The 12,421-nt window shown below is 41.9% G+C and overlaps 1 protein-coding gene across 1 annotated transcript; it reads left to right on the top strand.

Moving 5' to 3' along the window:
• Positions 1–1,446: 1,446 nt before the first annotated feature.
• dhrs3b (dehydrogenase/reductase (SDR family) member 3b) lies at positions 1,447–11,965 on the top strand. The gene is made up of 6 exons (XM_034084026.2): positions 1,447–2,131; positions 7,296–7,439; positions 7,739–7,858; positions 8,292–8,530; positions 11,159–11,284; positions 11,377–11,965. The coding sequence occupies exons 1-6, from the start codon at positions 1,937–1,939 to the stop codon at positions 11,459–11,461; spliced, it is 909 nt and encodes a 302-aa protein (XP_033939917.1). The 5' UTR covers positions 1,447–1,936; the 3' UTR covers positions 11,462–11,965.
• Positions 11,966–12,421: the final 456 nt, after the last annotated feature.

Here is a 12,421-nt window from a genome sequence, read left to right as displayed (position 1 = left end):
CAGCATCGAGTCGTGTTGTCTTGGAGTTTTTCTAAGCCTGCGAGAGCCTCTCTGCCTTCCCTAAGTAGCGGAGCCCGGCACAAAGCAACCATTGTGAAGCTTCTTTTTAAACCCATCCCCAGTTGCTGAAAAAAGCCCTGCATTCAGCGATACCCAGTAAAAAAAATCCCAGTGCCAAGGCCAAAAATCACAGACTGGAATCTGGTCTGAGGCTCATGAATTGATATGATTTGTTTTGGAGGTATTCAGGCAGCTTTCTGTTTGTCACCAAGCCAAGCTTCCGAGACTTGAGCTGACCTATTTCCCAAATTGCAATGTCACAGACACAAATATAGTCCACTCTAAAAATCAATGTTACCTCAACAAATTGGGTTCAAAGAAATGATGTAACTTTGCACATGTAGGATCCCAGCCCAAATGCAGGGTAACATCAAATGTTATGAACCATTAAAGGGGCCCAATTGTGCTTTTTGGGGATTCCCTTTCCTGTAATGTGTGGTACAGGTTTTTGTTCATATTAATGGTCTCCAAAGGCTATAATCCCAATAATTCCTCTACCACAACCCCCCACCCTCCTGCCTGAAATGCATCCACTGGACTCCTTGGTTTACTTCCGTAACATAATGTCACTCTGTATACCCTCGCCCTTCTATTGGCTAGCGCTCCAACACATAGTATGCAACATATAATCATATCATATAATTAAACCTGAATGAGCATAATAGGGCCCCTTTGAATTTAAATAAACATGTTATAGGGCCCCTTTAAATGAAAATAAACATATAAAATAAGCATGCCATGTTTTGGTTAGGTTTTGCTGTTATTTATTATGCGAGCTCAAGGTACATTGAATCTATAAACTTTACTTTTACACGTGTTACAAGGCATCACAATATTGAAGCTTGACAGAAAAGATGGAGCAGATGTGTTGGTCATTATGAGATTTGGCGTAAAAAAAGAGTGCCCTTTGTTAATGTATATTTTTTGAAAGGAATCCATCTGCTTCGGGTACTTATTTAAGGGGGGTTAGTGTTATGGTTGCAATTGTCAGGTTTCTCAGCTGTGTGTTTGCTTAATGCTTAACTGATTAATTGTTTGTTTGTTTATTTCTTTCACTTAATTAATGGGAGGGCTGGATTAGTTGTCATCAGTCATTTTAATGAAGCCCTTGACCAAATAACCCCAGCTGGTGCTCTTACATAAGAATAGTGTGGTTGTATTTACTTATAGCTATCAGTGAAACAGTGATTGAAACCTCATTGTTTTTCTGAAAGTTAATAAACTTTCCCAAACAAGATTGGGCACCCACCTGGGACGCTGTGGTGCGACCACTGGGGGGCCCCGGACCACAGATTGAGAAGCACCTCTGTACACACATTAAGGGGGTGGGGGAAGAGGCAAATCCGCAACCACTCAGGGGCAGATTGGCTCTGGAGCAAAAAAATATTCATCCCCACTTAACATGTCAATCAGGATTAATGCCCATACACACCTCCCCTTTATGTTCATCCAGGTCCTTTTACTAGTAGAAGTATAGCGAAGCCAGAGCAGAGGCGGCAATATATAAAGCAGAGAGGACAGGACAGCAACACAACTCCAAAGCCCAGCGGTTTCAGTAGCGCACTCCACGGAGCGCAGCCAGGACTCTCACGTTGGAGCGTCTCTAGCAGCGGGTGTCAGGCGTAATGACGGATCACTCACTCATTTCCAGAGCGTGATGCATGTCGACTGTCATGTCAGAGCTCCTTGAAGTCATACAGTTTGTACTCGCCAGTGGATTACTCATGCAACAGTTTCTGATGCTGCAGATGAGAGTGTTTTCATGCTGACAAACTTGCTCATAAATCGCACAGTTGGGAGGACACCAGAAGTGCACGTAAACGTGTAGCGTAAACATTATAGGCTGCTCATCGGCTGCCACTGAGCACTTTTCGAGATGGATTTGAAGAACGCGTGTCGTATGTGCCTTTTCCCTTTTCAAATGCTCTATTACATAGTCAGGGCAAGTTTGTTTTCGCTGTTGCCAAACAGAAGGAAGGACCTGAGCAAGGAGGTGGTATTGATCACCGGTGGGGGACGAGGCATCGGGCGTCACCTGGCTAATGAGTTTGCCAAGCAGGGGGCCAGAAAGGTAATTTCATCTAGACAACTTGTTTGCACCTAGATTTCTTCTTCTTCTACTCTTTACAATGTCATTTCTCCGTTATTAAAGTGATGCTGCATGTAGTTTGTATTGGTAATGCTTCCAGCAGCAGTAGTAGAAGTAGGCCTACTCAGGTATTGTACTTAAAAGTAAAATTACCAGTGTAGGAATACTCTGTTACAAGTAAAAAGTCCTGCATTGAATATGATACTCAAGTAAAAGTACAAAAGTATTAGCATCAACATATACTTACCAAAAGTACTCATTTTAAGGATTGGCCCATTTCAGAATCATATATATTATATGTTTTGATTATAATTATTGATCATTGAAGTGTTATTAAAGCTGGTAAAGGTGCAGCTAGTTTTAATGACTGTGTATGCTGCAGGCAGGGTAGCTTGTGAATGTTACTCCAGGTGTAACTAAAGTAATGTTTCTGTTTATATTTATATTTCCCATTATTAATGCAAATCTGCAAAGTAACTTTTTGTATTAAATACATGTAATGGAGTAAAACTACACTTTTAACCTCTGAACTGTAGTCGGATCAAAGTACAGAGTAGCAAAAGAAAGAAATACTGAAGTAAAGAACAAGTCTCAATATTTTACTTAAGCCCAGTGAGTAAATGTACTTAGTTACTTCACACCATGCATCCACATTGCTTCTTCCACTATTTCCTAATGTCTCAGATCTCAAAGTTATGTTGCTTGTAGTTTGTATTGGTAATGCCCCACCCACCCACACACACACACACACACACACACACACACACACACACACACACACACACACACACACACACACACACACACACACACACACACACACACACACACACACACACACACACACACACACACACACACACACACACACACACACACACACACACACACACACACACACACACACACACACACTTTCCTTAGGTAGCCCTGTCAGTGCTGCCCACCTTGCCCCAAGTGTCTTGCTGTTCTATGAAAGCTAGGATCATGACCCCTAAGTAGCCCAGTGGGTCCAGTGAAGGCATTGCCCTCAATTTTGGTTCAAGTATTGCACAACAGCTTGGGTCAACCAGAGGGCAGGACCGGGCAGCCTTTATGGCTGATTGATGTGATTAAGTTCAGTACTGCGCTGAAATTCATTGTGCTAAAGGTCTGTGTGATAATGGCATGGCATGACAGTGTTTTATCCAAGGATTTAGGTTGTGTTAAGGAAATTGACTGTGTGTGTGTGTGCAAAGTCTCACTGAAACTGCTTCAAAGCCACATAAAAACACCCCCGCTATTACCCTATTATAGTTTTCTTGCTATTTTTTAGCAGTCTTTGCACTGTTGTAAGCTTTGGCAACATATCACAACACAAGACAAAAGGCCGCACAATGCTTCCTAATGAAGAAGAAGAAGATTCAACTTATTGTCATTACGGAGTACAGGTACTATGTAACAAAACGGTTCCTCTGCATTTGACCCATCCTAGTTTTAGGAGCAGTGGGCTGCCATTATGTATGGCGCCAGATTAGGTTTCGCATAGCATGAGGACATGAAATGCCGTTTATGTAGTGTATGCAATACTAATTGAGCAAAAAGAAACCAACAAAAAAGTGGTTTGGGAGAATCAGATCACATCTTGGATAAGTCTAATACAAGTTATAATATAGTAACTGAAATGCAATCATCAGGGCTGCCCTTGACTAAAGAAAGTCTTTGTTGTTCTAAATGTCTTAACATTTGATTGATGTCATCAACATATCTATAAAACTAAGTTTCTCCAGTAAGGATCATGCAAAACCCATTAAATCTTGTGAACCAGAGATAAGCTCATATATCTCTTTGAAATACTCATGAAAAAAAGCCTTAAATGTCCAATTGACAAATAGATGGTAGTTGACTAAGACCAACATGAGCAATACGTTGACTCATCAACTTAGAGGGAGCAGACCTAATCAGATGACGAGTAAAAGGTCAAAATGAGTCATAAATAACATTATTTATCTATTTATTATGAGACAAGGTATTATTCATCATCATTTTTCCAAGCTTGATGTGACATGCTCTTCACCGTGAATCAAATCGTTTTCTGTTGTACAGATTTTAAAGTTGAGGGGCGTCTATATTTGATCACATCTCTGGGTTAGACTGATCTGTTGGCTGCCATTTGTGCATACCCGTAGGTATTCTTCAATAAGGGAAGTCATCCAGTCCTGCCAATTCAGAGAATCACCCAACTGGTGCACCCTCCCGCTTCACCCCACTCCCCCCCATCCCTCACCCCACTAACAAGGAGCCGTCACTTGTGCCTGAAATGCTCCAGTGGCTACACAGACAGTCCATGTGGTCATGCTAGACTCTGTTCCCATCATCGTTCCCAGCTACGGTTTGTCTACCAATCCTGTGGGTGAACATTACACAGCTGAGTGCCTGATGTACCCGCTGGTGTCCCTTAAGCAATAACGTGTTAATACTGAGTAGCTCTATTTTTGATCAACTCAGATGGGAATCATCCTTACACATGGAGAAAAGCAGGGATAATTTCCCCAGTAGAAAGCACTGAGCATCTCAGCTGAGAGCTGCGGGTTATAATTATCTGTAAATGTGTGACACAACGCCACATCTCGGATGCAATTCAAGCAGCTTGAAAACATTGCTAAAAGCACAATGAAACACTAACTGCCCCCCCTCTGTCTTTCGATGCTATGTCCTTGGGGAACTAGCAAGGAGAAACCAGTGGGTTTTAAAAGCTTTACTTTGCAGCTGCACAACAAAGGACGTCACCATCCTTTTCAGCACCCCATTGTTGGGTATTATCTAGGTGTGAAGGCTTTGAAAACAACACCTGTGGTAATGTGTATGACAATCACTCCCTGCCTAAGGAGATGCTAAGAGGAAATAGGACGGTAATTATGAAAGGGCTAACCTCTACGAACTTGCACTAACCCCAGTTTGAGCCCCTTTGTGATTGGCAGCCGGAATTTCCTTTTCCCTCTGCTTGGGCTTTTGGTGTTTTCACGGTGTGAGGAAGAATAACTACAGCGTTGAGGAAAAAATCAGGCGAGATTGAAAGCCGGGGACTCAAGGGGGGAGCCAGGTCTTCTTGTGTGCTGTTAGGGGGGGAACCGTTACAGAACAAAGCTCTGAAACAATAAACCAGAGAGCAAAAGTATTTTCAAACACAGCATCCAAGTTCAGAGCTTGCAGAACAATGCCAGTAAATAGTAAGTTGACAGCTTATTTCTTCAAAGCTTAAAGTATTTCTCAGACAACAACTTTAGAAGAAAGCGTTTGCGGAGTTCATTGACTTTTATGTGGTTGTAAGCATTACATAAAGAGACATGACATCACTGCTAGGAAGATGAACCAAACCACGGCACTGACAACAGGTTTGGGGGGGGGGGGTTGTGTGCGTGTGTGTTGTGCTGAGGGCGGGAAGCCCAACGCTCCCAGCTGGGTATTGCCCTGCAACTGACCTTGCTGTCTCCGCAGTAATTAGACAGCGGCAGGCGACTGCCTCCTGAACTCCTGCTGCCCCCTCTGTGTGCCGCCTCTCTGCTGGCCCATACAATGGGTGTGAAAAGGAGGGTTCCTACCCACCCATACATTCAGACCTGAGAGATAGAGTATCACTGTAATTCAGCTGGAGCTATGGGGACACAGAGGTACACCACAACCAGTATTGAATGGCATCTCCACTCTGTCTCCTGCTTCAGGCCTTGCCACATTAATTAGAGAGCCTTTACTTTACCTTTACAGCATGTGTTGACGTTATGTAATGTAAGGCAGGCCTAGTTATGGCTGGTTTATCAGTGATAGCCAAAGGGGGCTTGTGCAAGGTATTACGGTTTCTATCCAGATTGCAATTTGGCCAATGCTTGTCTGTTCTGAGGGTCCTGTGTGTTGTGACGGGTGATGAACCTAATTAATTAAATAACATTTTAGCAGGAGAGCACAGTTTGAGTGCTGACTTTTAATGAGAGCTGTCAGCTTTGTTTGTGGGGCTCAAATCCTATTAAAAGCTTTCAGTTATTTATCAAGACCTGTCTGCCTTGACTGATTGCTCAAATGGGATTGCAAATGAAGCAAACAAAGAAACCCAATCAAGAGTAACTCAAACAAGGGCCGCTCACAGGGGGAGCCCGCCTTAATGCTTCATATCTGATAAAGAAATTAGGAACATACTAGACTGTAAATGTGTTTTATTTTCTAGAGCTTAACAGTGTCAGTATTAATGTTTTTATGCCATTATTACCATCCGTCCTTGACACACGAAAAAGGCAAAGGATGAATAGCAATATAGTTATTTTGTGGTATTAAAGGGTTGTGTCTGTTCAAATTAACATTGGTTAATGTGAATATGTTATTTTAGGCTCTATACAAATGTTGACTTCATTTGTTACTGCAGGATGACAGGTTTAATACTTGCAGAAGATGACGTGCGATCCTCTATAGCTATTGAATCCATGAGAAAGGCAACACACGCTGTCAGTTTGTCTCTCACATACACAGGATCACTTTCCAGCAGACTTTTTGCTCGAATATTAACCTCGGTCACGGGCGACCGGCCAAATCCCACACTGGCGTCCACTCACACACGCACTGTTTTCAGACTCCCTGACAAGAAATGACGGGGCTCATCTGCCCAACAGCCCGTGTAATCTCTTTGAGAATTTGTGTTTGAGAGATGAGGAGGGCTCACCCCTGATTTCATTACCTTTCCCTGACCCCAAAGACTGACAGATCTAATTGCCCAATCACTAGTCCCCCACCTCCATGCAACCCCATGTTCCCTGCTCAAATGACCGGACCTTCATTTAGTCTCCGGGTGGATGAAGGGACAATTCATTCACACAGCAACCCCCAAGCCTTTAATCTTGCTCTAAAACTATTTGTTGGAGTGTAAACAACCTCTCTGTTCTCTAATGAAAAGAGCATTTCTGCTCAAAGATCTCCACAGTTACACGAAGGCTCATTGCCAGAAAAATTGCGCAAAGCATACGTCATATTTGTTGATGACTGACAGTAATAACATCCCTTTTTTGTTCCACATTTAAACAGCGGGTCACTTGGTTTCCCTTAAATCTCAGCACATTTCCAATGCCTCACATTTCTCTAATGTCTAATGTTTCTAACCTTTAAACATGTTCTTGTTTGCTAGTTGATCTTGTGGGGCCGAACAGAAAAGTGCCTGAAAGAAGCAGCAGAAGAGATCTCTCTGTCAGGAACAGAGTGCCATTACTTCCTGTGTGATGTGGCCAATCGGGAAGAAGTTTACAAGCAAGCCAAGGTGGTTAGAGAAAAGGTACGCCAGCTTTTTATACACAAAGAAATTGCTACTAAAATAAATGTTGTTTGCACATGGTTAAACACATGATAAAATGCTTCTTTGTGATGCATCTGTATAATGTATATTGGCTCCCAGCTCTGTCTCCCATCTGGCGGGTAGATTACACTTCATCTGAAATATCTGTATAAGAGGGGGGAATATTGCTGACAGCCCTGGTGCAGCACAACTGTATCATCTCATGAAAGCAGACAGAAAACGCATACAATCTATGATTACAGTGTTCTTTTTTTATGGATGTGCTTTTTAAATCTCAGGTGGGGGATGTTACGATATTAGTGAACAATGCAGCTGTGGTGCACGGCAAAAGTCTGATAGACAGCGATGACGACGCCCTTCTGAAATCCCAACACATCAACACCCTGGGACAGTTCTGGGTAAGACTTGTAGAGACTTAAGCAGACACAGTTTACACGCAGTAGTAGGGGAATTCCTCGTAGCAGATTACCCTTATCATTTTCATAATTTGATTATAGCATGGCATTTCATACAGTAGGCCCCCCCCAGACTTGTCAATCATGACTGCTATTATGGCAGGTTAAGTGGGGTATTTCCAAATTGCTTTTCCAGCCCCTGAAACCTCAGAAGGATTTTGAAACTCATGGCATTTCTATTTTGAATAGAGATCAAAAGCCTCTGTCATATGCCAACAGAAATGCAATTATCAACTAAATGGAAATGTAATCTGTGACTGAGGGCCTGTTTCTCTTGTCTGCTCTTCTTTTTGTTCTGCTGAATATATTTCACCTTCTTTTTCCACGCTTCCTTCCACCTTGTCTTAATTCTCCCTTTCTTCTTTTCTTATCCCAGACTACAAAAGCCTTCCTGCCTCGGATGCTGGAGCTGCAGCACGGTCACGTAGTGTGCATAAACTCCATCCTGTCCCAGTCTCCCATCCCTGGGGCCATAGACTACAACACCTCCAAGGCCTCGTCGCTGGCCTTCATGGAGAGTCTGACGCTGGGCATGCTGGACTGCCCCGGCGTCGGCTGCACCACCGTGCTTCCCTTCCACTGCAACACCGAGATGTTCCAGGGCATGAGAGTCAGGTATTGAAAGAGGCTATGCCATTTTACTTGAACAGTACTAACATTTTGATTCTTGGGAAAGCATTGCCGGACCTTAGGTCAGTCAGTCAACCATTTTTGTCCAATCCGACATATCTGAACAACGGTTGAAGGGCTGGATTTTGTACATCGGTATTCCCTACAGGAAATACGCTTCTGACAGCAGGGATCCAATTACTTTTCCATCAGGGAAATGACTTGACCATTAAATATATTGCTGTGAAATTTGCTATTTAAAGATATTCAAGGTGCCTCTGACTTTTCATCTAGGTCAACCAGTGGGTTAAAACCTTTACATTGCAGTAAGATCTGCTTAATGGAGTGGAAAATTCATCTATCTACTTAAAATCAATCTGTCTTCCCCCTAGGGCCTGTCTTGAAGTCTCAATAAATGAACTTTTATACTTTTAAGCTCATTTTCAGGTTCATATTTGTATTTTCTGACCCTACTGTGACATGTTCACATGCTTTCATTTTTCAAAAAGGTCTTTATTTTTCTCATACTGCCTGTGCTGTAGCACCTCTTTTCACCCTCTGTCTCAAACCAGAGCCCAGTCTGCTCTTATTTGTTAGCTGGTCAGCTTTGTTGTGATTGGTCAATCGCTTAGAAGTTTATTGGAAATGTCCCACCCCTTATCCTATCTCATTTAATGTGTTGAAGTGCTAGCATAGAAGTGCCAGTGTTACATAGTGATGTAACTATGTTACGGAAGTAAACAAAGGAGTGGAAGAGAAACTCCCTCTGGAGGGAACTTTGGGGTTTTAAGTCTTTGCAGACCATTTACATGCACAACAACCTGTATACAGTAACACACTACAGAAAAGGGAAAACCCCAAAAAGCATAAAAGGACCTCTTTCTGATAGTGCTGAGCTGTGTAAGTAGTCTCCCACCTATAACATAGAAGGTTCTGGAACAGGTTTGTGATTACACCCAACCCTTTCCCATATTTGCAAATAATTCACATTGCAATAGCTCTTGAGAACATCAAAAATATATATGGTTTGGCAGCTTAAACTATGTATTTATCTAAACTCTGTTGCTGTTTGCCATTCAAATTATGTCTATCTAGCTCAGGGGTGCCCAACCAGTCGATCGTGATCGACCGGTCGATCGCGGGGAGATTCCCAGTCGATCGCAAGATGTGTCTAAAAATAGAACAACAATATTCTGTTTTATCGTTAATGTCCTATAACATAATCTTCCTGTGCCAGAATAATGCACTTGAACGCATCAAAGCTTTGTGATTGGCCGGCGTGACCCCATGTGTCGGGGCGTGGCTAGTGGGCAGTGCACTAATTCGCTAACGTTGTCCGTGTCAACAACAGGAGTGACAGTCCGCACACAAACAAGACCGCAATTATGGCAAAAGCAAAACATATATAGTTTTCACTCCGAGTGGGAGGATGATTATTTTTGTATTTATTCCAATTCAAAGTCCATCTGTCTCATCTGCAATGCGAGCGTAGCTTTATCGAAGAAGGATCATTTAGGAATTGCATTTCAAAACAGTGCACAAACGCTACGAGACGGAATTCCCTCCTAATTCTGCCCAACCCTCCCAAAAGGGGAGGGGCCTGAAAGGACAGCTAAATGCACAGCAGTCCATTTCCACCAGGCCCAACAACAAGAGCAAGGCTGCTACCATAGCATCTTATCGTGTCAGTCACGTTCTTGCGAAACACATGAAGTCTTTCAAAGACGGCGAACTTGTGAAAGAAGCATTCCTGGAGGCTGCCGATGCGCTTTTGGGGGACAGTAAAAAACAGTAGCATTTCAACAGGTTTTTGATATAATAAAAACTCAAGTTTGATACCGTTATTACTCAGCTGTAAGTTTTAGTTTGTTTGAACTTATTCATTATAATTATTGTACAAAATGGTATAAGAATGCAAACTTAAATTGATTATAGTCTATTATCAATTCAGGTTAAGAAACTAGTGTTGCTTGCATCCTATTTTAAAGGCATTTCTTTTTATACTCTAATAAAATGCTACAAAAAAGGGTTTGATTCTATTAATTTTGTCTTTTTTATTGCACTTTGGCAGCAGATTCCTGTGTAGCTTCAGATCTGAGTTGTTTTATTAGTAAGCCTAATTTATACTTTTGTAGCAACACTATTTTTATATAATGGCAAACAAAGGGTTCAGAGTCTTTTCTTTTTTTCCTGTGTCATATGTGGCAGCACTGTTCAATGTTTCTTGAAAACATTACCCACTGTAGTATGTGACGTGTGAATAAACTCCAACTCTGTATCAACAACACTGTTGTGTAGCTTCAGTTAAATACTTGTATGTGTGTAGATTAGAAAGAGGTAAGATAAAGGATCTGCAGTATTTTATGAAGTATTAATTGTACAAAGGTCAGTTTTATACAAGTAGAAGTGGGTATTTACCTGGTAGTAGGCTGTCAGTAATGGCTTCGCCTCTCTATTTGGACTGGTAGATCTCGGCAGACTGGCAACTTTAAAAGTAGCTCTCGGTTCAAAAAAGGTTGGGCACCCCTGATCTAGCTAAAGCAGTATTTTATGCTCTGTTTCAACTTTAAAATAAATGTTTTTTATCAGAAATATCTACACTTTTTCTCAAAAGTGCTTTATTGTTTTTCTCAGGTTTCCCCAGCTCTTTCCTCCTCTCAAACCGGAGATGGTTGCCCAGAGGACTGTGGATGCAGTGAGAGCTGACCAGGCCTTCCTCTATTTGCCCTGGACTATGCATGCCCTTGTCTTTTTAAAAAGGTAAACAAAGTACCATTTAACATCTTTCTTCTGTGTTATTTTATGTTGTTCCATGCTTAACACTCCATCCCTGATCTTTCTGCACTTTCCAGCTTCATGCCACAAGTGGCACTTGAAGAAATCCACAAGTTTTCTGGGAGTTACACCTGCATGAACACCTTCAAAGGGAGGACATGAACATTGATAGCACTCAATGTGCGAGAGACCTCAACAGCTCTGGGGTGTAATGAAGGGAATATGGACCTTAAGACATCTGGAAGTGGAAGATGCCCTGTGATAGTGTGAAGACTTAGGGGACAAGGTGGTTGCTTCTGCAGGTAGAATCAAGATAAACTGCAGGATATAGCCATGCCTCATTTGTATGTGTGTGTGCCTATGTGTATAGTATGAAGGACTGAATGCCTCAATTTGAACATAAGCCATGCTTAGGTCTGTACCAGTAGTTTCTCTGGAAGTTTTTGACACATGTTTTAAACCCGTTTTACACTCCTTTTTTATTCACCTTTTAATGTGTCTTTGAATCAAAAAAAGATAATAAAATTGAGATTTAGGGATGCACTGTGTTTCATTGTGCATGATGAAAATAGAAAAAACCTGAACACTTGGGAGGTACAGACTGTTTTGTGTCTGGGTTTTGACTCCCATGGCAGTGTGATAACACCTTTGATTTATAACAAGCATGAGATCAGTGACTGTGACAGACGATGTTGACAAAACATAAAACATAGGCTCGGAGGGGGCATGTGTGTTCTTGCCTGTCTCTGCTGACCGAAAATGTTAAAGGGGGGATGATGTAATGCTGCATACAAATAATAAACTCAAAACAAGTTGGTCAGGACCTCGTTCTCACTTGTCCAGTGAATGTGGACATGCAGAGAGACTGTTTAGCCCTGAAAGAACAGCAGTCATATTAAGCCCTTAATTATGAAAGCTCAAAGTAAACCTCTAAATGAAGATGACTGTATCACAAGTGGTTTATGTTAGCTTGGCTAACACTCAAACAACCCTGTCTGCAACTGCTACACTTTTGTTGTCATAGATAATAATGTGATTGTTATAAGCGCTAGCCCGGAGGCTAATACCCCAGGAACATAGGGCCAATATGGAGCCTCTTTTGTTTTATTGCATAATTATCAA

The sequence above is a fragment of the Pseudochaenichthys georgianus genome, chromosome 5 (genome assembly GCF_902827115.2).
Source record: "Pseudochaenichthys georgianus chromosome 5, fPseGeo1.2, whole genome shotgun sequence".
Lineage (NCBI taxonomy): Eukaryota > Metazoa > Chordata > Actinopteri > Perciformes > Channichthyidae > Pseudochaenichthys > Pseudochaenichthys georgianus.
Note: the sequence above shows the minus strand (reverse complement) of the source record. Positions and strands in the feature narration are given on the sequence as shown.

What these genes read in the sequence shown, in the direction of transcription:
- dhrs3b (XM_034084026.2), top strand. Translation starts at nt 1,937, where the DNA reads ATGGATTTGAAGAACGCGTGTCGTATGTGCCTTTTCCCTTTTCAAATG. An exon ending in CCAAGGTGGTTAGAGAAAAG is followed by an intron (nt 7,440 to 7,738) that starts GTACGCCAGCTT and finishes TTTAAATCTCAG; the next exon opens with GTGGGGGATGTTACGATATT. An exon ending in ACACCCTGGGACAGTTCTGG is followed by an intron (nt 7,859 to 8,291) that starts GTAAGACTTGTA and finishes TTCTTATCCCAG; the next exon opens with ACTACAAAAGCCTTCCTGCC.